Genomic DNA, 27701 nt, shown 5'->3' on the forward strand with positions numbered 1-27701 from the left:
CATACCAAATTTGTTCCTGTAATAGATGGTGTCCAACTGCCTGATTTCCAATGGCCAGCAATTTTCAAACTCAAGGCTCTAAACTTTACAGTAAGTTTCCAATTGGAAAACCATGGTCTTTCTTTTTTGAGGCTAATCTATTTACTTGTTTACACATTAAAAACTAGTTTTTAAAAATTTGTACCATATTTCCTATTAAAATGTTGGTTTACCTTTATATTCTCACAGCTCACAATTCTCTTATTTTGAAAATCTTTCTGATGTCTAATACTTTTTCCTGTATTAGTGATTACAGTCTTTTTATCTCTGTTGGAGTCTCCAGCATAAAGCAGTACAAGGAATTTTCAGAAGCTACATATCTTGCGAAATTTATGTCCATACCTGATCTAAAAATATTGAAATATAACAGATTAGCAATGCCAGGAGCTCAGAAATTGGATGGCACTGAATGAAAGACAAGACAAACTGAATAACATGGCTTTAAGCAGTACCTATCCAGTGCCCCACGTGCATTTTTGGAAGCTTTCTCAAAGATGCTGATAAGCTGCTTTGGAAATACCCTGGCCCCTGTCAAGGATCTGTACACCACATGACATGTGGAAGGCACCGTGTCCAGAGATCTTTTGAGACAGCTGCAAGGAAAAGACTGCATTACTGTAAGCTCAACACTAATGTCTCCTCAGATCTGTTTATTTGCATGAGTGACTGATGCTCCAGGAGCATATGCTGAACTGGCGTAATAGTCCCTGCACCCGTGACTCTTCCACAAAGTCAAATATGCTTGGAAAATTCTAGATGGAGTTTCCATGGTCTAGCTGGAGCAATGGGGAAAGCAGGTCAATGGTCACAAGGATCTTCAGGATGACACTATTTGATTTGTACATACATTTAACAAGTTTCCGGCTGTGGATCTTATGACATAGCTGGCCCTGAAGATCTGACCCTGGAGTAACTCAGTATGGAGATAGGTATTAAAAGCATCGCTGAAAGTAATTTGATGTCACATGCTATACTAGCATGTAATTTATAATTTTTTTTTCCAAAATTTTAAACTAATGTATATATATTTAAATCATGTTGGAAAACAAAGCACTGGACATTTCTAAGCTATCTTTATATTGAGCTTTTCAATTCAATTTCTTCTTTAAAAAAAAAAAAAATCTTATAATGCAGCAGTTTTCAAACTGATTTTCTCAGGTTCAACTATGGGAAAGGGGAGCTCTTCCCACCAGGCAATGCAAAGTAGGCTGTTTAGGAAGTGCTAACATGCTGTTTTAATGCAGCACACACACCACAAATGGCATCTACATCACATTTTGGAAACTCTTTTACTAATGATTTCCTTACCTGTACCAAATATAAAGATTACAAAAGGGTAATCAAATTTAGCAAGAATAAAATCATGTGTGTTAGGTTTCAAAGCCAGTTAAAACTGAAGACAGCACACTGATAATGAATCTGAGAAAACTGAAGTTACAGATAATAATCTCATACAGTTAAATGAGATAAACACCACCACATACAGCTTTATATAATTTGATCTCTGGTATCTTCTAACTCAAAAAATATGTGAGACCATGTACACTTTGTTGGGCCATCATCACAAATACATGTAAGTGAACAAAAGAAGGAACAATTCTTTTACAGATACCCGCTGACAGTTTCAAGTAAACCCAATCTCATTTTCATTACTCTTGAAGTACAAATACCACTTGTACAGTTGGTAGAGCTCCTGAAATGTACACTCAGTTTTTTTCTCTAGTCTAACTTTGAATATAAATCTAAGCTGTGTAGTGATAAACATTGTTTTTATTCACATAACCATTTCTTTCTCCTTTCAGTCTGTCTAAACTGTTTATTTTATTCACACACTGCCGGAGCACCCATACAGTGCAGTAGCAAACGCATAACACATTAAATATTTCACTGCTTCTGCAAAACCAGCTGTTTTAAAAAGATTACTCAATATATTTAATATGTTAGGATGTCCATAATACAGATTGCAAGAAATTAGTTCAAAAAACTATAACAGTAAAGCTAAGCCATTTGAAAGTCAGGTATTAAAAGTGAATGGTGTCACAAGTATTTCACAAAATGTAGATTAAGAAACAGATGCATCATCTCCATCACTGTGAACTGCGTATCATGAACCGTAAGAAAGCAATTACTATGGAGGTTTGGATAAAGGGGAACAGACAAATCAGCTTAGATTGGTAAGTCTTCTGAATTTTGCGAATTACATTTCTGGCTACATCAGTTTTATTTTTCAGAATGCAGTGACCAAGAAAGAATAAAAAGTTGTTTCATAATAGAAAAAGATAGACAAATATGGAATGTCCAAGAACAGAGCCAATTACCTTCGGCAGCTTGAGTCTTTTGAGTCTTGCTGCCATCAGCACGTTCGCAGAAGCTTAAGAGCTCTTTGGCTAGCAGGACTCGTAACACACATAAGCTGCAGCTCCCCAGGACGCTTAGTACTTTGCATCAAAGTACATGACATGGTGGCAACCTCTCTCTCAGAACCAGGAACTCTTCCACTAAACTTTTAAAGTACACAGAGATCATCCACTCCCTAAAATATGATATATCAAAACAGTTGAGAGGTTCATCTTGACTGACAAGGCATCACAGACCAGCAAAAAAACCCAAAACAACCCAAACAGGATTACATCACCTAGCATCCAGGACAAACTTTTAAAATTTGGAGTTTCATTGTCATGGCATTATAGACTCAGAAGCAAAGAGATGGAAAGGACTTGAGTTACTTGGCTGAGTGACACAAGAGGTGCAGGAAACATAGAAATCTCAACTATAAAGAGGCAAATCAAACCCAGCTTGTTTGAGTTTATAAAAAGCTCAGGAAAGGAAAGGGACAGAATAAACTCACTGTAAATTAGAACAAAAAGATCTGGTGGCGTGGTTTTTTTTTTTTTTTTCTTCTCTTCAGAAGAGGATCAAGAACACATTTTTAAGGCTGGAATACTTGATCTTCTAGTCAGGGTTCAAAGTGTACACCTTCTTAAGTTGTCAGACTACTCAGAAGGCCTAGCAGTGTATCACAAAAGGAGGATTTAATACACCATATGCTTTGTGCAAAGTCTAACTGTTTCTTGGGCTAGAAGGGCTGAGAGACCTTATCAGGAGAAAAAACCCTGTTTTCTCCTGATACAATATGCATAGCAGTAAAGTTGACCATCCTTATCTCTATCAATCCCCCAGTAGGTGCTATGGAAGGGACATGCACACATGCAACCTGTATGGAAACAGTAAGACCCTATGACCTCAGTAAAGGAGAATCCTGCAGGTCTCACCAACAGGGGAGTCCTCTCACCATTTCAGTACAACATCAACACTAGAAAGATAATAAAACTTTAATAGGAATACTTTCCAGCAGTGTATCAACCTTGCTCAGACTACACCAGTGGAGTGACTCTGCACATAGCAATGGTGTGTGAAGACTGTTTTTAACGGCAGACCTATCAGTTCTTGTCATAATGAGGTTAGCCTAACTGCTAGATTAGGGTTGCTTAACTTGTGGAGCCTGTTCTGCAGCAGAGAGGCGACTGTCATCCTGTACCTTAGAGCACTCCAGTCACCTCTAAGACCTGCATCAATAACAGATTTAATTTCTCAGGCCACACAGCCAGCACTCTGGCTGAAATCCAATTATCTTAAATGGCTTCAGAAGTGTATCCAGGGGCAATTTCTGTTGCTAATCACCAAAAAGTAATATAACACAGTTCTTCCCTTGACATGTGTTTCTTCTGTCCTCACAGAATTTGCTGAACACCTCCAGAAGGCCAAGGCATAAGGTCTCACATGCATAGTGGTTTTCATTTAGCACAACATTCCAATTCTTCTTGTATCATGATTTAACAGATACCTTGAAGAATTGTCCCCAGGAGGCTGAGCTACAAATCAGTCCTGATTGCAGGAAGGGGATCATGGCAATGTATTCCATATCTTCTGGTAGTCTGTAAATGACGTAATTTTCCTTCCAAGGGAGGACTACTATCCTCTTATTTTTTTAGAACAATAAAGGAAAACCAGAGAACTCTCTCCTCCAACAATCTCAGTAATTTCTTCCGTTGCCCAAAGTAGGATCTACTATTTAAAAAGTATCTCTTAAGATGGTTCCCTGAAAAGGGATAGGGATGAAGGAACTACGTAGACATCAAATAGAGAGTCATATATATGATGGTGTCACAATCTACTGTGTTGTGACCTGAGGTAGGGTTCCACAGGGACTGGATTTGATTCTTGACTCTCTAGATTGGACATCAGCACTGTCACACTGACTGGTTTTGCCCTGAAGACAGATGAGATGACAGGAATGCTGTGATGTATTGCCAGTCAGTGGAAACCTCATTTTTTCCTTTTGCAGCTTACAAAAACTACAGAACTACGGCCTGAACACTCACCTGTTCTCTTTTGAGTGTTAAGGCTATTCTTATGTCACCCTAGACTCAACAAGACTTAATCTTTTCTCTTTGTATTATCCCACAGCAGATCAAACCTCTCAAATAACAAGAGCGTCCTAGAAGTCTACACTACTTAGATCTGTACCTATTAGTACAACTGTTGCAAATACCACTGCAGAACTTAGTGAATGGGAAATTATGCTGTTAGTGATAGTATGTCTTACAAACAACAGAAGGCCAAGTGTCGCATCTGAAGGTATATGAGGTACACAGTCTATTTTCACACTTTAGATCCCTGAAAGTCAAGGCCATATATGAAGCCTTACAGACTTCTCATCACTTACACAGATCTTGAAAATTAAATATACAGCCATGGAGCATTTTCCTGGGGGATTCTCTTGGTAAGATTCTCGCAAGTTAGAAAGTATATTGGATAGGATTATTCTAACTTTAGTTTTTCACTACAATATCAGGTACATTTAAGCTAATCAATTCTACAGAAACAAGCCTTCTAATAGCCAAGTTTATCTCATTGTAAGGCAAACTTCCAAAATAGGTCAAATTAATTGACATTGTTGCTTACTCATAGAAACATGAGTAAGTTCTGCCATTTATTTATTCTCTGAACCTTTCTCCAGGGAAAGAAGAATGAACAATGGAGTATTGCAGTGGATAATTCTGGGGTGTATCAGAAAGATCCCCTCTGCTCTCTGAAGCCTCAAACTGTATTTACATAAGAAATAATTGTATAGTTTCTTTTTTTCTTTTTCCTGTTTCTAACCAGTGACTCAGGGAGCACATCTGCACAAAACTCAGAAAAATACAGTGCAGAAAAACATAAAAACAGCCATACTAGTTAAACAAATATAACAGCTCCAACAAAAGATAATACATACTGAAGGGTTGCTTCTGAGAATGCTCTCCCAGCACTGAACAGTCTGTACCTCAACTTCCTGAAATGTAGGAGACGCCTTTCTATGTAACAGTGCTTAGAGTATTTTTATTCCTTTACTTCATTCAGTTGTCTTTGAACCTTTGTAGCTCTTTAGCATCCAGAACATCCCAGAAAAAGGAGCACAAAAACAACAGACGCGCACAAATTTACATAGCTCTTGATGCATGAACTGAGAGACAGAGCATGTTAACACCATTCACAACATGAGGAAATTAAAGTGATTCTACCTTCAGAAAGGAGCTAATAATTCCACCTATCACTGTACTACTCTGCACAGACATGACAACTCTGGCTAGCAGAAGCTGGGTGACTGGACCTCAGTTTCTCCATCTAGCTATGAATGTACAAAATATTTTGTTTGCCTTTTTATTGTCTTCTTTTAAACAGCTTTTGGTTTTGCCAGTTTCAAATTCCACAGTAGTTAATTTCTAACTTGCAACAATGGTATGGCTTTTATGTAGTCTCAATTAAAGGAGTTATAATGTTCAGGAAAAGTACAGTGTCTTGATATTAAATATGATCTGACTGTTGAGCCTTACATAAACTAGCAGGAGCTTTGGGATTTGGCCTGACAGTGAATTTGCAAGGCGCTAAGCAAAAAAAATCCAAACAGTATTAACCATGGAAACTGTAATAACAACTTGTACTGGAAAAGCAACATAGCCTGGTAATTATAAAAAAAAAAGATAACATCAGGGAAGGAGCTACAGAAAGCGCCAAGGGAAAACACAGCTTCATTCTATATCAATCTCATTCAATCTACAATGTTTTACAATAACTCCTTCCATTAATTTACACTTGGGAGCACAGTAAAGTAAAAACTGTCTAGCTGGATCAAAGGAAAGGTTTCTCTAGTCATGTATATGACTACACTTGTGGCGACAACAGATGCCTACAGAAAAGTACAACAGGGCAACCATAAAGACTTTTCCAGTGGGTTTCCCTGACTTCAGCGTCTTGAAGCTCAAGAACTTTCAGACAAGCAGTAGTGTCTGTCTGATACATTTAATGGATTTTTTTATTCCACCAAATTTCTAATAAATTTTCAGACTGTTTAAATCCTGTGGCAGAGTGTTCAAACTGTAATCATGTAATAGGAAAAATGAGCCCTTTCTATCCTTTTTGAACATGCTAATCAGACAGGTTTGATGCTCTAGTTTGTACACTGAGAAGAAGTGTAAAATAAATAAATCAATCCCTATTAATCTTCTCTGTTCCATTCATGATTGTATAGAGTACAGAATATGACATATTTAATCTCAGTTTTGCCTTCCTCAAATTGAAGTCCACATTGTGACACCTTAATTGGAAGTTACCCAATGGTCTTGATCACTCTTGACACCTCCTCTGAACCTTTTCCAGTAATATTAGATCCACTTTGAGATGTGGAGAACTGTATACATCATTCAATATGCAGCACAATACGATTTCATTAATAGTGAAATTAAGATGCTTTTGCTTTGTTCCCTACTCTCTTCCTAATCACTCCTAAACTCTATTTATTTATTTGACTAGTACTTAACAGTGAGTTTTCACTGATCTCTAATTCCAAGATCACTTTCTTGAACAGTAATAGCTAATCCAGAATTCGACATGAAATATGTTTTCTTTTTCCTCTTCTTCTGCATCACTTTACTATTACTTTCTCTAAGTTTTACATACCACTTTATGTTTCAGTCCCTCAATATTGCAAAGTCCTTTGAACATCTCTGCACCCTGCTCTCCATTTTTCCATCATATATAACATAGCATCAGCGGCAAATACCATTATTTTAACTCATCTCTTTGGTAATATTATTTATTTACCTCTCATTTTTTACTAAAAGACAATTTGAGACAGAAATAGTACATAAGAATAAAAGATAGTTTCATAATTCTATATGCCGTTAATAACAGATTTTAAGTCTGACAGTTGAAGTGAAAAGAGCTCTACTTCTTTCAGTACTTATAAATCTGGATAATTACAAAATAAACCAAACCCTCTGCCATTACTAAAATGTTGCATACATATGAAAGCAGCATATAAACCAATAAAGAGCAATATTGAAATTCTGAGCCTCTCACAGCAACAGCTGCCTTTAAATGGCACACTTGTTTATAGCACTGAAAGAAAAGAAACTTGAAGTACATGATGAAAAAGAACCTAAATTGACAGAATTGAGGGTTGAGGACTTAAATCATGATGCTAAAGATACCACTGAAAAAAAAAAAAATCAGTGAAGTGCACTAACACATGTATCTGGAGAGTTTAATTCATTTATATTATAAGCAGCTTTCATGTATATGCAGAAGATCCACTGTTATTTCAACTGTTACTATGGGACAGAAAAAAGAAATCACAAAAGGCCAAATGAGTAGAAACTCCAGTAACATGCTGTTTCCTCGGTGTTATGAAGGCTGTCTTCTATACTGAAGATGCTGAATATTAGAATAGTAATCTTCCTGTAATACAGGTAACTGCCTCTGAACTCAATAACCATGTACAACTTCCTTAATTTGTACCGTAACATCATGAAATTAAGTGAAAATTACCATCTTGAATACACAGGTAGGCTGACATGGTTTCTTAGACAGGGCTAGTCCCAAGTCTTTGCTTAGAGGTCAGTGGCATTTATCTCAAAGCTCTACCAAGTGGCCTGTTGAAAGTAAAAGAGCTCTTTTCTAGGCTTGCAGACCACAACCTGCAGAGTGGAACAAGTGGCTTCCTTTGGTTGTGTACAGCCCCCTCTTCCAGAAAAACAAACAAACAAACAAGAACATCTGCAGCAAATGCTATTGGTCTGAGTGGCTTTTTCAGTGTGCTACAGAAACATGGCAGTGCAGGTAAGAGAAATTTATTTTCTAACAGAATCGTTATAGTCTCCCTTTTCTGTACATAATTACAGATAAGCCACTAACAATAACGATCACTTTCTGTGAGTCAAATTACATATCAACATACACGAATATACCTTTTCACCAGGAAGACCAGCAACACCGTCCTGTCCTTTCGCACCCATTTCACCCTACAAAACAAATTATTCAGTTAGAAGTTTTAAAGACATCTGAGGTTATCAACAAATACTTAGGTCATATCTGATTCAACAGAAAAGCATCTTCTACCCTGTTTTTGTCATGCTTTGTAATGTAACCCCTGTGGAGGAGGATGCCTTACATGTAACAATCAAATCAGACAAAATAAATACATTCTAAAACACCTATAATGTCAATTAAGACCCTCATCTGACAAATACTTATACATGCATACTCCCATGAAAAGCAGGTCTGCTGATTTCAATGGCATTCACTGTGACAGCAAAGTGAATCCGAGTGGGTCCGTTTTCACTGGGTTGAGTGTGTTTTACACTGAGAAAGCTCAAAATGTATTACAGGTTTGTTTTGTCCAAAAGTGATGTGCCCACAATATTTTTAGAAGACACTATTTATATTCAGTTCCTCTCTCCCTTTTACCCCCTCGGAGAAATCAAAACCCAAACTATAAGTGATCTGCAAGAAAATTTTAGTTTTTAGTTTCACGAGACAACCAATCAGGAGAGGTATGGAAGATCCCAGCAGTTACAAATTGGACCATGAGTCTTAAAAATGACTGAAGAAAACATAAAATGCAGAAATTTTTCTTAATAATGTCAAGTATAAGGGTTATACAGTTTAAAAATTGGGTGAACACTAGAGGAATATAACAACAGCACTGAAACTATATTATAGTCTTCATTTAAAAACAAAACAAAACAAAATAAAACAAAACAAAACATCATGTTAGTCTACTTGTACCAAGAAGAGAATAACCTCTAGCAAACAGAAAATGCCACTTCCTTTTTTTGGAGTGATTCAATTCTTTATGAAGAAAACATCACTGGTTTGAAAAGAATTAACTATCAAATTGGTCTTTGAGATAAAGGGTTTCATGAAGAAGCAGAAGAGCCACTTTTACACAAATAATAGCTTCCTAAAATAGGTTGTAAACCTAGGTTTGGAGACTAAATCTAAAACTGCAAACCCAGAATCCCCAGCTGAGTAATTAGTGCCCAAGAGCTCTAAACTCACAAAGTGCATAACTTTTTAAATAGTAGGATCCTGGAAACTCACAATTCTGATACTCAGCATATGCAGAAACTTCTCAATATTAGGTAAAGTGCACCTGTTTAGTCAGTAAGCGCACTCTGCAGTAACAAATATCAGTTTCTCACGATCTTCCCAAATAGGATACACACGCAGTGCTGCAGTGACTTCTTTCTGTTCTGTGACATATAGGTCAGGAGATGCTTGGCTCAACAGTAGCAGAAAGGCTTTGTCTGGGCCCCAGAACGTACCTGTTCTGTGCCCGTGCAGCCTCTGAGCACACCCAGCCTGTACCCCCGCCTGCCTGGGCCGCTGATGCCTGCCAGCACACTGGTGGTCATGGGATTTAAAGTTGCTCCAAAGTTCACAAGGGGAACATTAGGAACTGCACAAGTGAACTGAATCCCAGTAGCCTGCTGTCTTTCCCTGAGAGCAAAGAGACCAGGTTCCTATCTGGGTAACTGTTCCTACATTTTATGTGAGACTGTCCTCACGTAAAGTGCGTGACCATTTCTTAAATTAGAGCCTAAGTCTCTCCATCAGGTTTAAAATTATTTTAATTAATGTAGTTGTGATAACATCAGCTAGGTATCTCAGAACTCAGTACCAGAATACAAACACTGCTGTAAAACTTCTTTAAAAAAACAAACACCAAAACAAACCACAAAAACCCCCACCAATAAAAAAAATAAAACAGAGCTTCATAGACAGAGTACTGTAGTACCTCTATTTTTTCAGCATAAATGTAATACCTCTGTTCTAAAATGAAGTTATTAACCTTTCTGAAGTTAAGAAAGGAGCAGTAAGATTGGCAAGAAGAAATATGTAATAACGGTATTTGCTATATCTCAGAACAGCCATTATAAAACATTTAATCCCTGGTAAAGGAAGGATTTACAATATACGGTTTTCCTCGGCATTCCCCCTAGGCTGGCATGGAGCAGCTTCTGACAAAGCACACTGTACTCAGTGATGCTTAAATCTCCTTATGCTCTACCCAGGGAGTCTGTGGATTGGTTCCAGGGCCCTGGATAGCAGTCTCAGTTAAATTCTGAGAATTCAGTAATTCAGTATTTTTGTCTCTAGCCTCAAGAGAAAAAAGAAGGGCCAAAAAAAAAAAAAAAAACCAAAAACAACCCACCAAAAAAAAAAACAAAAAAACAAACCAAAAATGCTATAGGCCAGGTTTCCTCATTACCTTTTTCTAAAAGCAGAATTATGTGTCCTAATGACTCTCACCATAATTTTGAAGTAAGCTGTCATACCCTAATACAATTCTTGTAACTTCTTGCCTACTATAAAACCTACCTACCTTCCTTGCCCCCTATTCTAATTTCTTAACAACTATTCACAGAAGCCATCATAAAACAACTACATGTGTGCAGCCTGGCTCAAAACTCCTTTCTTTATAAAATGCGATCTAAGCAAACCAACCAAAATGAGTGTCTTCTATGAGAGAAGCAGGACTGACCCTTGGTTACCTTATCTAATCACCCACAGAGTGACTCTCTTATCTATGCACGCGCTGTTCCCTTATGCTGCTTGCCAGTATTTTAATAGACCAGAAACACTTCGTTACATTCAGCAGTGTATTTTTATATACTGTATAGTCTAAAATTACACAGCCTGCTACATGCCAGGAAGCCTTTAGCATATATGACTTACTAGCCAATTAACCAAGGTATGTTTATACTTCTGTTTCACTAACTGCAGACAGACTCCCCACCTTGAAGACAATTATTTTCCACTGCAAATTAGATCATAAAGTTATGCTTCTATCTTGTAATTGTGATTTTAATAACCACAGTTGGAAAGGTTCTAGTTTTTCATGCTTTTATTCAATTAGTTTAAAGATCACATACTATAGCTTATAGAACATATAACAGTATTCACACAGCAGCATAACAGAATGAAAAAAAAAAAAAACAGAGCAAACACATTTTTAAGATGTTGTGGTTTTGTTTGGTTGTTGTTTTGGTTTTTTTTTTAATGGCATTTTCCTTTGCTTCTGTAGACCTCAGAGACCTCCACAAAAGTGAAACCCCATCTTTTTATCTTTCTTACACAGCAGAGGTCAAAAGATTAGAAATGAGATGAGGGAACAGTGTTCCTGACCATCAGACCTACATCCACCCATAAATAAATCTCTTTTATGCCTTAATAAGAGTATTCTAACCCTTGACACACACTGCAATTGAGCTTCTTAAGTTTATGTAAATAAATTAGTAAGAATGGGAATAAAGAATCACATTTGCTTAGAACTAACCAAGCCAACAGAAATATATGCTTCCAGAAGAACAATTTCATTAACTGATGAACACTAGAAGTACAATGCTGGCATTTATAGGTTATGAGGTACACTCAGTGTAACAACATTCAAAGGTAGTACTGTGAGCTTTAGGTCTATGGTTAGGATTTTCTACTAAGAGTTCCAGTGAAAATCCTTTTCAACTGAGAACAAGATTCTTACTGAATAAAATATTTAAGCCATAGCACACATTTCAGAAGACAATCTCTTGCAAGCAACAGGATGTCTACTATATTTTTGACAATGTTCATTTTGGTAAATTGATAAGCAGATGGGGTGAAATTCAAGCAGGCTGAAATAAAAAAAAAAAAAAAAAATTAAAAAAAAAAGCAAGCTTCTGTTAACTTTCCAGAAAGGCAGGCCAAACTAAATTCTTAAAAAGAGATTGCAGACAGTAAACATGCTTCTTTCCAAAGATACCAATCAGACTTCTATCTGAAGTGGAAACAATTATGCACATCTGAGACCACCTGCAATATTACACTTGTGATCATTTTTTCACATTAATAATTCAGAAAGTTTCAAAAGCACTTGACCTTTACCTCTTTGCACCATGCAGCCTTTATTCAATGCACCTGTCGTAGAACTAGAAATGATATGCTAGTAGCAGACACAAAGTACAGTACCTTGATTCCTAAACCACATGATATTATTAAAGTCACGTGTAGCAAAGATAGCCTAAACCCAAATGTGGTGATAGAATGACAAGGTGATAATTATTTAAGTTAACAAATTGCTCTCATTTCTCATATAAAACCAAACCCCACTATTTTAATAAAGTATTTTATTTAAACACATTATTTTGACTCTTAAACTGCAAATCTATTTAAAATATATTTACATTGTGATATGGAGTGGGATTATTTTGACACATTAATATTCTATCTAGAAGACAAAGCCTACAAGGTATTTTGAGGAGGAAAATATTCTCAGCAGGGTTCTGTACTAATCAGGTACAGATGATGATTCTAATACTAAGATAAAAGCAAATGCCCTTAATAAACAGGAATAATGACATTAACGTGGCCTAGACCACGCACTGCTATAGTACTGCATTATAACATTGCTCTTGTCTACAATGGGAACATATTAGTTCAGATAAAATGACTATCCTACGTCAGTTGTCAAAACACTCTTTAACCAAATCAGTTTAGGTTTGCAAGATTTGATTAAGTAAATTAGCTTTTCCGGTTTTCATCTCTGCATAGTTATGTGTGCCAATAGCATCAGAAATGTTTATTATTATCAAGAAAGAAGTACAAGAACACTCTTAAGAGAGCTGGTCCCAGCAGACAGTGTACTGGCAGGGTTTCCAAAAGTGATAAAGTAGAAGGTGAAAGAGGTAATGTAGAGAACTCATCCTTTATACTAGATGCATCATCTGTATGATTAATGTGAGAGGCAGTCCCTCTGAGAAATTATATAAGCTAAAATTTAAAACTTAGGTGTACAGACAGGTAAACAGATCTTATTATAAAATGGTGATAGAAATATTTAGACCTGGAAAAAAACAACCTCATTAGGAACTTTTAGTTGATGGATACAATAAATTCAAATTCTGAGAATTTGCCGAGGGTGAGAAAGAAAAATCGTCCCAGAGGTGGCACAGCTCCAGGGTTTCCCTGGCACTGTGGGAGAAGCAGGGAGTGTATGGCCCAGGACATATCATCCCTGTTACTTCCAGCAGAAGCCCCGGGCTGTGCACTGACCCGGCAGCGCAGGGGCTCAGCCTTGCCACGGCCTGAACTGGGTGTCGCTGGTTTAACCCTAGATGGTGACTGCTGCCTCCCCTGCTCCAGCTTCAGCTCTGGGGCTGGCCCCGCTTGGGAGGGGGGGAGGAGATGGGGGGGCGACACCCCCCCAACCCTCTGAGCACCTCAGATTGCTGAGGACTCACTGTCAGCCTCTCCACTCCCTCTTGAGGAGGACTTCAGCTGCCATCCTCAGGACTGAGATGAATACTGGAACAGTGAATACGGTAACATAGAAAAGAGGTATATACTTAAGACTTTTTTTTTTAAAAAAGAAAACAAGTTAAATTGTATTACTAATGATGTTTTTCCTTATTAATCTGATAATTTGGACTATTAGATAGCTAAAACATTAGGAAGGACTACCAATAAATTATTAGTTCCATAGGCATGGAGTGTTCCCCGCTGCCCATTGTAAGATTTCAGTTTACCAAGTACACTGGCAATTCCTGATATTGTCATCAGTGACCGCCAGCTGTATTTTGCCCCAGATTTTTCTTTTTTATGCATTACAGCTTCTAGGTCCCTATCAATAACCTCTGCAACAAAAATTCACTATAAAGGTACCATTCTCAAGGCTTCATACCACAATATGCCTTAGGTGGAATCAGGTGGACCTGTGTTATAAGAGGAATGACAGAGGAGGAGGAAAGGAAGACCAGCAAGGAAAACAGGCAGAAAGAGCAGTCAGACACCTCATTTGTTCTCCATGAGTTCTTTTTTTCTTATCATTCTATTATGAATATTTTCCTAGTGCAACAATATATTGCATAAACCTATATCTACCAATCCTAACATAGCCCTTTAAATGTCTTTTTCCTTAAGTAAAATTTTAATTACTGAAGCTCACTCGAATAGCAACAAATTTCTCCATGGTGTGCATCAACAGGCACTTTAATGTTTGAAAGCACTCTGCCTTTGGCTTCTTGCTCCCTCCTGTACTTACAGCATTAGCCAAAGACTTACTAAAACAGCTTGGAATAGTTTAATATTATATCAAAATATTTAACTCTCTTTGGATTTCAATGTAAAATTTTTCATGGGCACTATGTTTGTTTAAATGAAATAAAAATAAAAAAGATAACATACCATTACTTTTTTTAGCCTCTTTGACAGAGAGAATTAGTTTGTATGTTCAGTATGTATGTAATCATTCCAATTACTGTGATCCATATTCTGTCTTTCTGAACAGTTTCTACATATTGACAAGAAAACAGGACCTTCACCTTGTGATCAAAAGACATTTGCCAACAGTGAATATAATTGTAAGAGTCTGAGTAGCTATATACTATGCTGAATTAGTAGAAATTGCTTCTAAAATAGAAAACATGGCAAATTTTTCACTCAGCTCAGCAGAAGAAGAAAGCTAACTCTACAGAACAGATATCAAAATGTGTTAAATCGCAAACTTCCACCTGACTTGTAACCACTTGAAACTTGTGAAATACACTGGGCTAAGAATCAAGCTACCATGACAGGAACATGGCATATTGTTCAGGGATAACCTAACTTGTACACTTGACCACTACTGCCTCTCAGTTTTCATCCAATGGGAAAAAGCTATCAAGCAGCCCAAAAATCGTGTTTCAAAGGCAGAGATCAGTAAGCAGCAAGCAAAGTTGGTCCTGGTGACTTTGTGAGTCTTAATTATTCAGATATTAAAGAATGGGAGGTTGTCCCTTGCTGCAGACAGCTGTAAAAGCTGATCTCCCAGCAAATAAAATCCTGCAGAGCAAACATCCCTGGATCCAATCTTGCACAGGAAACCAAAGGGAGAGGGACTACTGCCCTTGAGGCAGTTTTTGCTACACAGTAAGCGGTGTGTGGTACCAAACTGAACAGCCTGATCATTCAAGAAGGGAGACAGTCTTGAAACTGAGCAGCTTCTTCACCCCGATGCACCAGAGATAATACTTCTATTATTGAGTGAAGAACTGTCCTCATCATGTCCTCACAAAGTCATAATGGAAGGTCAGGCATACAAATACGATGGTCATTCAACAAATGCAATAATTTTCATCAGCAATGCTCCTATACATTCAGATGGACAGCTTGCCAGAGATGCATCAATATCTGCATGAATGCTTTTTCCAGTGAAAATGTGGCACTTTAGTCATTTGGGCCCACAATACACTTTGGACTTTAGCTCAGACCCATTCAGAGGTACTAAGATGAGCCAAGATTACAGCCAAGTGTACAGGAATGAAGAGGAAATAAGCTAATAATTAAATTTAAAATGGCTAAAAATGGCTTATCAGGTATAATGCTTTGTACTGGTGATAACTTAGATATTCCTGAACAGGCAAAACAGAGTCTGATCTTAGGGAACAACTATGTTAGACTGAAGAGAAGGGCAATTTGGGGGGCCTTGAGTATAACCTAACACCAATTTGTGTATGTAGAGACTTTTTGGTCAATCCCATAGCAACAAAAAGACATGTAAATTCAGTCACACAATTAATTACAGAGGATGGAAAATCTGAATGAAGCAATGTAAAACAAAAAGATAAGGAATGTTGTGCTGAAGAAGAGAGAATATCGATGGATATAGAAATTTCCTAGGAAAAAAGCTAAAATATTAACATCAACTTGTTTTCACTTGGATGCTGCCATTGCAAGGACATGTAAATATAGTTAGTTGGATGCTAATAAGATTTAGAAGCAAAAGCAAACAATAAAATGAGGAGCTGAGCACAAGCAAAGTGGGAAACATAGGCTGAAGAACTATCAGACAACTTACAGAAAACCCATTTTTTTGTGACTGGCCAACAAAGCCATCAAGAAGCTGTTTCATGTGTAACACATTACAAAACATCCAACCACAGTCTGTTACTCGTCTTTACATAATTTGGCAATAAATCATGTATCCTGCACGTCTGGAATGGTCTGGGGTCTTACTGCCTCTCCACTTCTAATTACTGATGTAACAAGGCCATCATTGAGAGCAAGTGTTACTGAAACCTTGCATAAATGCAGAGGCAAAGAAAAAATGGTACTAAAGCCTCAAAGAACATGGCATTCCACTCCGTCATGGTAGGCACTAGGAACAAACGAATACTGCCTTGAACAAAGGTCAACAGTGAGATCATCCTTTTAAGAACAGCAGTAATGTGCCCTCCACCCAACCCCAAACAAAAACAAAAAAAAACCCCACACCCTACAGCTAGGAAGTAGCACGTACTGGTCAATTATAACGACAGTCCAAATTAAGCAGCTTTCTAGTTGCTTGATGTACTACCTCTCACTTTAATCTGCTGATTCTTTGACTTTTGTGAATTGACATTCACAAATGTCAATTTACTATTGTTAGGCTAAACTGCTGGATGCACATAATCCTGCTCAGGCTTTAAACATTCAGAGAAGTATCAGAGTGGCTGGTGATAAACAGATTAAATTTGGATTTATAGGTAGTAGGCCACTACCTCAAAAAAATCTATTTGCATAAATCTTGAAAGATTTATTTTTTGTGAATCTCAGGCTTAATGGTTTTCAGTTTTACATCTAAACCAAAAATTTTGTATTTTGTACTTTGAAATTACCAAACATGTCAGACATGGCCTCATACAATTTGCTATCAGTGATGCACAGAAGTTGAAAGGGTTCATTGACTGTTGGATGGTTTTTGAATCAATGCAATGAGAGTTTTTTTGTAAAATGAACAGAACAACAGAACTGGAGGTGACCACAGGCACCCACATGCTTTATTTAGAGGTACTATCTTTAGCATGGTATATATTGCTAACTGGCTGTGAGACAGAATGGTAAAAAAATTAGACTTCTGAAGTCTCCTTTGTCATCTTAGTAGCAGTGATAGTCTCAGTGGATTATTTCAGGAGCAGAAGAGCAGTTTCCCAAATAAATATTAGGAAACCCGCTATGTTGGTAACAGAGGCTAACTGTAACACGAACAACTGTTCTATATTCTCAGACCTAGGATCGGCAAAAATTCATGATTGAATTTGGAAACTGCCAGCAAACCCTCTAGGTTGAGCTGGGCTACTGAAACTAACATACTTGAAGATTTTTTTCCACCTAGGAAAAGATACTGCTAGTATCAGAAGTGAAATATATACTGGAGGGGAGGAGTTGGGGGGGAAGACACTATCAAGGAATTTACTTAACTGACTGAGTGGATAAGCCCTCTCAGAACTAGACCTATTTCAGCCAGGTACTGCAGTCCTAGGAACAGGTCTGGCCGTCTTCACAAACTATTTCAGACAATGTATTAAACAGTACACTGTAAGGGAGGATGCTGGGTTAAGACACCTCCAACCCAAACTCTGGATTAGGACATTCCAGGTATCTTCCTCTCATACTGCATTCCCTGAACTCAGAATTCCTATCCACTGTCCTTCTGGCCAATTTGCAATAGTTTATTCAAGTTGTTCTCTCTATTAGCACAAGAAAAACACATTACCAGACATGTCCTAATCCAGCATCCTCCAACCAAATTTAGGGAATGGAGTGCAAAGGCAAAACACTTCATATGCTGACACTTATTAAACCCCCAAGCTAAATAACACATGAATGCCATGATAAGCATTACAGAACAAAAATATAGAATAGGCCCAAGGAAAGGTGGACCAACTAGCCTGTCCTAGGGGCTTGTCAATGTCAGGTCCTTCTCTCTTCACAGTTAAGAAAATTTCCCATAAGAATGATGTCAAAGAATACATAGTGCTGAGGTCATACGAGTTAATTCATATCCCCCCTGCTGATGCCTGCAAGGATGAATGCACCGCACAGGATTCTGTCCATCAGCAGTGATGTACACACATGATATGGGAAAACCCCTGTCACAGACTACATACACAGCTTCTTTTTTTTGGGTGCAGGGCATAGGCCATAGGACGTGTTGACAGGGCTGGGCAGGCATGTGCCTCCTGGGCAGGTAACCTGTGTTCCTGCCCATGGGGTCGATGAGGAGACCCCAAAGGGAGACAGCCGTAGGCCGCCTGCCAGGAAGCCCACATGCAGAACCAGAGACTGACTGACAAAGGATTTAACTTCTGTAGAAGGATATTGCTTTAAAGAATAAGAAAGCCCATAAAGATTCTACTTGAGAAAGAGAAACCAAATATAAAGATTTGAAAGAGAGAATTCAACTGATATTTTACCTTTTCACCTTTATCTCCTTTCTGGCCTGGCAAACCAGCTGCTCCTGGCAATCCTGCTTCTCCCTGATTTTAAAAGAAATCAAAAATCATCAAAGAAGCAGATCCAAAATATGTATTTGGTTTAGTTTCCTTGTCTTCATCACCAAGTCCTAACAAAACAAATAACTCAGAATAACTATAGTACAACACCCAGGAAAAGGATTTTTAAAAAAGGATTATGTAGAAAATAATTTATTCTCAAGTAAAAACATTTACACTACATATAATGACTAAATATAATTTTCATTTTACCATGGATCTTTTTCTTTGCTGTGTATTCAAACAACTAAACCTTACAGACCTCTGCAACTCTAACTTTAAATTAGCTAAATCTAAGATGTACTGTTTCTTAAATGGGAAATACAATATAAATAACATTACAAATCAGTAAGATAGTTTTCATAACTAGAAAAAAAAAAAGAAAAAACAAAACAAAACCCACCTTTTTTGGTTTTTAATACCTAGCAGGATGCACTAAAAAGCAATAGGAAAACCTCATACTTTATTTGGAAAGCAGTGGCATCTCTCTCCAGATTCTTGCTGCATTCCTGGAAGCGTGTATATTTTGCTGGCATGAGCAGTCACTGGTGATGAAGTTGTAGCAAGTAAGCTCCCCTCAGGTGGGCACTAAAATAAAAAGAAGACGTTCTGATTTTTGGTCCACTTTGGTTAATAGATAAATACCATCCAAACGCTATTTTTAAGTTGCTTTCTGTTTTAATACTCCTGTACACACCATACTGCAGAGAAGCCACAACAATTGCCAAACGGAGAAAAAAGCTGTAATAAAACCAAGTCTAAACATTGTGATCCTTCTGTACTACAACCAATGCCTGTTAAAACTGATCTGATTGTCCCACTTATTTCTTCCAAAAGAGCCCAAGCAGAGAAATAAAGTCTCCTCAACTTAGAAGTAATGAAGCAGAAAATGCCCATGGGAAAATAAAGAGGGTACTTCTCAAACTCATCCCATCCTCCAGCCCCTACCCTGAAATGCAGAATGTCAGAGTGAGTGCGAGGGGAAAATTCTGTCATTCTTTTGTATTAAAAGACTTTGGGCACGCACAGTTTGGAAACAAAGAAAAAGCCCTGAAGCCAATATTCACGTCTGTAACTCATGAGAGCTGAGTCAACCTGAAGATATACTACAGGACAAGTCAACAGAACCTGACAAATTTCAGCAGCCCTCATTAAGATGTAATAAAATTTCCTGCGAGCCTTCTGTCAAAGATATTCCCACAGGATTTACAGCCTAGTGTAGAAATTTGTATCCAATGATAAATTCAATCCCTTAAATTACTGAAAATATAGCCCTTATAATTGGTAAGGAAGTCATAAAATAATAAATCAGAAAATGTAATGCTGGTTTAAATATGAAAGTCATTAACGAGTAGGCCATAATTTTTTACATCTTCAGCGTAAGATATAGAATTGAAATTGATGGTTCTTTTAGCTGTATAGCTGAACAAATGTTTCAGATGCTAGTGATGAAGCCTATCCTTGAACTTTTTGTGTTCATACATTAGGGTTTGTTTTATTTTTTTATTTTTTTGCTACTGTGTCATAGCTGCTAAATAAATTGTATTTCCATGCATAAAGTGGAACCTACAGAAAAAAAATCCATTCATTTCACCTACCCATGAGCTTATACATTCACAAGAAAGCCTGCACTGTTATCAAGAATATATTTTGAAATATATCTGAACAATAAATTATTATTTAAAATTTAAATTTCCCTTGATAAATTAGATCCAGACTCTTTCATGCTTCTAATCACCTAAGAGTTACCAGTTCCCACAAAGTTTTCTACTACTCTTGGGCAGCTTTATCCCTCCATTTCAGCTACTCTTTTCTTCCATCTCTTTGTAGGTGGAATCAGTTAATATTTCTGCATGCTCTGGGGTTTTCTGCTGATGGTATTGCCCGCTATCTCAGAGGAGCCTGCTCTTACAGAGTATTTATATCTAGCAGACCAGTATTTTTATATATTTTCCGGGTTGGCTTTTTTTCTTTATTTCTTTTTTCTCCAAATGGGCTTGATTCAGCAAAACAACCATATCTGCAACCTCAAACATTTCTATAGTTCTGGTGTCTTCCAGTTTACACTGATTCTATCAAAACAAAAGGGAGAAGTGAACCCTCTAAACTAAATCAAGGTTTTCCCTCATGTTAAACAACATATACACATCAGCATGTGCGTTACAAAAAAATAAAGTATTTGCCAATATGAACCACACATTCCTCCACATAAGTGTACTGAAATATGGGAAACACCCTCAAGATCTTCCTATTTTTCTTCCTTTCTACTGTCACTCTTTCACAGGCTTTATCATCTGTAATGCTTCACTGGATGCAACTGCCATTAAAATGGCCTCTGTTATTTGAAGCCATCCTCAGGTCATTGCAGTGATTTGTTTCTTATTTTCTGAGACTTCCTCAGTTACTAATTAGATATTAATCAATGTTAAGAAATGCATTTAAAAAGCACTAGCAGCACCTAGTGCCTTTTACTGAAGTTCCATTGTGTCATATAGTTCAGCAGCAAGAAACAACGTACCATGATTCCAGATAAAGGATTCATTTTTAGGAGGTAATTAATCTAACACTTCCATTGAAATGTCTTTACTACCCATTAGTAAGAAAAAATGAAGTGATTTCTTTGGTATTAACATTTTCATTTTAAAAAATAACTTACCAGGTCTGCAGATATTTCACAACACGTATCTTCTGTGGCAAATTTTGGATTACAATAAACTGCCATACGGTGAAGTTCAACCTATTGGGAAATACAAAAGAGATTAATAGGACATGTAAAAAATCATGTGTTATGGCATGCCTTTTGTTATCTTGGCATAATGAACTTTCTCTGTGAAACACTGCATATTTCTGAAATGTCGGAAAAAGACAAATCCAACACAACTACACAGCTCCCCACTTAAGGAACAAAGTATGCAGTCTATTACTTTAGATGTAAATCACATTTTAGTCTTAATTTATCTTCGTGTAAGTTGTATCCCTCTGTACTGCCCTTGCTATGCTACACAGGCATGTTAGCCCTCTGTACATCCTTTGCAAAATTTCTTTTCAGGAATGTAGTTTTTTCCTGCCATGAACTAGAGTAAAGGTTTGGTACGCTCGCTCTGGCATACATCTTCTATTGCTTTGGACAGACCTTTGACTGGACTTTGCCACTAAACCCCCTGAAGAGCAAAAAATTGCAAATTCTGTACATAAAGCTTCTGCTTTGGAGATTTTGGGTGGATCGGTGAGATGAACAGCATCTAACTTTAGCTAATCTTGCCCTTGTATGCCACTTTCTGCATCCATTTTATATCTTCTCATTCTCTCCCTTGCACTTAGTATTCAGATGAGTGACTGTTGGTACAGGATCCGCTCTGCTGCCTTCATCAGCTCTGTGACCATAATGTATTCCTGCAAACGTGGAAATCCCAGTTAACAACTTCCACTCAGAATTATCCAGCCTGTGCCATGCATCCAACACAAGATGAAAAGAATCTGCTCCTTCTTCTTAGTGCCATTTGGAAATGAGATCATACATATATTTCAAATAAAGTTGAACTCGGTCTTAGAAAATAAAATGAAGCCTAAGCTTGGCCCTATGCAATAAGAGCTCTGAGTCCATGCCAAACTGTTCAGTGCCTATGCAGTGTACGTAATATAGGTGAAACTCTCAGATGGTCACTATAAACTCTAAGCCAGATGCTTTAAACCTGGTAACTGGATGTCAGCATACTTAAAACAAACTGACATTTCCTGGAGCTTTCAAATTACTTGCTGTGGGCTCTCTACATGAGAAAACAGGAGAGCATCTCTGGTACAGAACACAGACCAAATATTATGGGGTTGTCCTGGGTAATTCTTGTACCAGAGGCTGCAGGAAACATACCTCCAGCCATTTCCTAATCCCTCCCATTTGGAGGAGGGAGTAACAACTATGAACAATGTGCACTTATTTCTGCATAGCTGAATTACCCTGGAATGTGATACAATCTTGATACAGAGGTAATTTTTTTATGCTTCCCCTTTTTCAAAGAGAGAAACTATAACAGAAGACTGATACAAATTTGTATACAAATCTCATAAAGATTGAAAGAAAAAAATTACCACTGGAAGTTATCTCTAAATGTAGTAATAATATGCCTCCGGTAAGTATATGGCTCTTACTCCAAAGTGAATACAGAAAAGACAACTCCTGAAACTAGGACCGAGTTTTCATAGTCACTTTGGTAACAGGTTTGCCTTAGCAGATGTTACAGCACTGAATACTGTTTAGAGAAAAAGACTTAAGGATTTCAAGTTAGGAATGCACACTCTAAATTAATAACTAGTTTTGAACCTCTTACCTACATAATTCTTTAAAAAGCTGTTAGTAAAAGCATGGCTAAAACATGGTTTCAAGTTATCTGATTTTCCTTTCATACTACTCACATCTACAGGCTTATCATCTGCAGCACGAGAAGCAATCAGAGTCCTTCCCTGCAAGTCAATGGTGAATTTTTCATCAGTCTGTTTTCTCTCAATTAAATTACAATCCAAATAGAGGGAAATGATCCCCGACTGCACGCTAATACCAAGCTTATGCCACTGCCGATCAAACAATGGATAAATTTCTCGACTCTTAAAAGTGTAGTGCAGTATATTTCCCTGAGCAGATTTGGTCATATACTCCACAACCTTTTTTGTACCATCCAGAAGGACAGAGATCTGAAAAAAAAAAAAAAAAAAAAAAAAAGCGGTCATTTAAAATTTATGAGTATAGGAATTAAACACATATATAAACTATACATAATAAAAGTACTTCAGCTACATAAATGGGGCAAGAATTATGTTATGAAGCATTCTTCTATGTAACTGTAAATACATATCAGCTATAAATCATAACATGCCTTCTTATCCTAGTCTGCAATCTTAATACATTTTGTTAAATTTCTGTCATTCCTATAATAAATCAAAAGTTATTTCTGACCAGTCTGTCTAGTCCATACATCCAGTGGTAAAACATCCACTAAGTTGTATTTGCCATATAATACAGGAAAAAAAAGATACTTAATGAAAAAATAAAACAAAGACGACTCTAACCTCGGGTGTGTCATACTGATTTAAAACTTGCCATATATACCAACGCTCTTTCTTGGTATTTCGCCGTACACGGAATGTAGCTACTAGAGAGTATTCTTCAGGAAGCCCATTTGGAAAAACCTGCCTACAACAGGAGGGAGGAAAAAAAAAAGACTTCTTGTTATAAAAGGAATGAACAGAAATAATACCTGGTGAAAAAAAGCAACCAAGCGCTCAATCACACTCATACAAAGTCACAGGTTTCAGTATTCAGAAGTGCCTCTTTTCAAAAGCATAATTCAGTCTATTTATAAGAATAAATGGCTGAAGATTTTGCTAGTGAATTTTTTGTTCTAACTTTTAAAAAATCTTTTTTTATACTAAATATATTATAAATAGGAGTCTTAGAAGAACTGCTGCAAAGTGAATGCCACACACAAACATATTTTAAAATACTGGTTTTCCTAATTTATTGCTTGGGATACTGGAACAAGTTTCCCAGATGATTTGTTGAATAATCCCCACCCTTGGAGACTTTCAAAACACAGCTGGACAGGGCTCATAATAACCTGATCTAACTTTCAAGTTGGTCCTGCTTTGAGCAGGGGATTTGATCCAGTGACCTCCACGGGCAACAACTCATACATGATAAGTATCAGAACAGCAGGACTTCAGCAGGCTTGAACAAAAGTAAGGAATGTGTTTCTGAACGACTGACTTGCTGTTGTTTCATTTTGTTATTCCTTTCTCACCTAAGATATGTCGACACCTACAAAATCATGTCTGACTTGCTACCTGTATCACAGAATGCAGTACAACACCACTTCTATGAACTATTTGAAAAGTGTGTATTTCAGAAAAAATGAAATTAGTTTGTAACTCAACTCTACAGACTTTGATAATGATAAAATATATACTAATTATATACTAAACAAATTAGGATGGTGCAATCAACTTTCTTCTTTTGAAGCTTGTGCATTTCAAACTATTTATTTTCTGAGAGGTGAGCCAAATGAAACCCACAGATTCAAACACTACACAACACAAAAGTAGCTGAAGTGTTAACATTGTTGTTTGCTGAAAACTGTCAGGATTGCCCAACTAGCCACATGGCAATTCCCTGGATCAGAGCGGAGGAAACTTGAGGGCCCCAGGCAGCAGAAAAATTTCCTCTGCTTTTCTTCCCACAATCACGTGAAGTAAATGATTTAGTTCTAAAAAACTATAAATATGATTATAATTACACAGTAATGTGCTATAAAGGCTTTATTAAAAAAACTAAACCCAAACCAAAACAAATGGAAAAAAAACGGAAGAGGGAAGCACCAGCTGACAATACAATAATCCCCTAACCCTCCTGGAAATCAGTGCACTTCAGTTAACTTAGGATCTCAGAAAAAATGCCTTTAGTGTAGAGACGTCTGCTCTAAATACTGCCAAAGAGTTTCTTTATGGACTAACACCTATTTAAGTCCCTTATGTGGGAATCACACTTCTTTGGCTTATTTCCCACAGCTGATTCCTGTTTTATCCCAGGACCAAATTGGCTGCTCTCCCACATTGTTAGTGGACCCATATGCTCTGTTGTACAGCTATAGATGTTTCAGTGTCAAAAGGCAAGGCAAAAGTGAACAGGCTTTGCAGGTCTTAGATTTTATACTACTCTGTATTTCAATTATAGCATAAATAATATTTTTATGATTCATAAAGAAAATACCTTCATTGGGCATCAGTAATACATGAGTGCATCTCTGAACAACAGTAAATCATCTGGACATGGGCTCAGGCCTGTGATTTACAACACCCCAGGCAAGCTAAGGAGATGGCATCTCAGGTTTACAGCTGTAAAGCAGACAGGATATCTGGCTGTGGGAGCATCTGATTAGCTCTCTAAAATCAATTAACTTTCCCAGCTAAATTCCACATTGGGAAACACAGGGGCTTTTACATTAATGGGCAAAGGGCAGATAACTGTGGAAGGGAAATGATCAAAAGTCTTCCTCAAAACAAAGGAGGGTAAACCATGACTGGTGTAACAAGTCTGCAAAACAAATGGAAGTAGTTTCTGGACATGGTAGGTATTCTAGTAAATATGAAGCACTTTCTTTTTTTTTTCCTCCATGGTTGCTTTTTACTGTAAGCCTCCCTGACACTTTAAGAGCTATCTAAATGAATGGAAGTATTAGTCTTCTAAAATCTTAAGTGTTTCTTTCAAAGTTTTCTCCAAAAAAATTGATTGTGTGTGAGTGCACATGATATACAATTATCTTCCTTAACTGTTTATCAAACTACTTGGGAAACAGGAAAAAATTAAGGTATGGGACAGAATTATGAAAAAGAGTGGGAGTTCACTCTAGCTTCTCTTATCTTTGAACTGACAGAGAAAACTGTATTGGGAGAAATGAGAAAAGCAGACAACGGCAAATAACTCCTAAGAGCATTACACGGATTTCAGTGAAGTCATCTAAAGAGGTAAGATTTAAGTAGAATTGGACCAAGGATAAATTCAGTTAGATTGACAAAATAATTTAGGTAGGAAGGTCCCTCTGAAGGCAATGGATCTAACCCCCTACTTGAAGCAAGGCCAACCTGAAAATTATATCAGGTTTTTATGAGTCCTGTCCAGCTGAGTTTTGAAAGTCTCCAAGAATGTAAATTATTCCACAACCCTCTGGGAAACTTATTTCAGTGTCTAGCCAACAAAGAGCACAAATTTGGTATACAACTACTATACACCAAAGACATAACTTAACAGAAGCAATACCTTTATTTTGAAAAGGGTTTTTAATGTGTAACTATATGAACATTACTTGGTGACCAGAAAGTCATTAACAGATGCTTTGAAATATACACTTAACACTCAACCCTTCCAGCCAGATAGTGAATGCTAAAAGGAGAAAAATGAAGGGATAAAATACTTAGAAAACTAGCGTACTATCTCCTACTATACACAATTTCCCTTACATTCTTGACTCCCTAAACGGCCTCAAGTGAATGCAATAAAATAAAAAGCATGTATCTAGCATCAAAGTGACTTGGGTACAGACTATCAGTAAGATAGTATAGCAAAATTTAAGTATTACTACCATGGTACCTTCTACTGTGTAAAGCTCAGTTAAAAACTCCTCAGAAATAGGCCAATGTCTTTTAAACAATAAATACTTAACGGCATTTGATGGGGAAAAAAAAAGCCAGAACAGAAACATGAACATAAAACCTCCTATCAGAACATAAGAAAAGCCAAAACAAAATTTTGCAGAATATTTAATTTTAAATGCTGTCTAAGCTTATGTGCGATTTAAGTACAGTGCATGGCTTAGGAACCTCTGGGGATATAGGCAATGTTCAGGCATCCCTACACACATCTTTGACTCACAGTGAAACTCGGGTGGGAGGTACATGCCTGCTTGCTTATGCCACGGTACTTCTGAGCTTCCCTGGAACTTATGCCCAGACTCCGGGGGAAATCTGTTGTCCAAAATGATTCATTTTAGGTGCCACCAGGGGTTAGGTGGTGCCTGAGAGTAGGCAATTTGAATCATTCTCTGAGACTCAGGCGCCCAAAGTCTGACTAAATTAGGTGGAATTTAGACAGTTTGATTTTCACCCTCTGTCCATATTGTCAGTAATATATAATAAAAAACTGCAAGTTGATGAATGGAGCACTCTGTTCTCAAAGAGAAGCACACCCTTGGTGGAAACTGCTGAAAACAATAGCAGGAATTGAAGAACATGAACTGAATACACAGGCTTGAATTTACACCACCCTAGCCTGCTGGATTGAGGTATACTGTAAATTACAGAGGCCCCAGCTGGCAGACTGAGAAGACTAGAGATAACAAGCAGGAAAATCACTAACAATACAAGGTTTTAGATCGTAGATACATATGTTACAAATCCAGACATTCAAGTATCTCTTAATTTTCCACAGGTTGAAGCATCAGGCAGATGCATCCAGAGTGTTAATAAATA

The 27701-nt window shown here is 37.3% G+C and overlaps 1 protein-coding gene across 3 annotated transcripts in view; it reads right to left on the reverse strand.

Annotated features, from left to right (window-relative positions):
* Positions 1–27701, reverse strand: part of COL19A1 (collagen type XIX alpha 1 chain) — a 177702-nt gene that overhangs the window by 121051 nt on the left and 28950 nt on the right. For all 3 annotated transcript variants that reach the window (XM_033002791.2, XM_042803595.1, XM_042803594.1), the window contains exons 5-10: positions 23751–23874; positions 23100–23375; positions 21346–21426; positions 19152–19277; positions 18612–18674; positions 8328–8381 (exon numbers count right to left, since the gene is read on the reverse strand). In XM_033002791.2, the coding sequence (XP_032858682.2) occupies positions 8328–8381; positions 18612–18674; positions 19152–19277; positions 21346–21426; positions 23100–23375; positions 23751–23874 (724 nt within the window). The remainder of the gene's footprint in view (positions 1–8327; positions 8382–18611; positions 18675–19151; positions 19278–21345; positions 21427–23099; positions 23376–23750; positions 23875–27701) is intronic.

The sequence above is a fragment of the Tyto alba genome, unplaced genomic scaffold, assembly GCF_018691265.1.
Source record: "Tyto alba isolate M040663 unplaced genomic scaffold, T.alba_DEE_v4.0 Super-Scaffold_40, whole genome shotgun sequence".
Taxonomy (NCBI): Eukaryota; Metazoa; Chordata; class Aves; order Strigiformes; family Tytonidae; genus Tyto; species Tyto alba.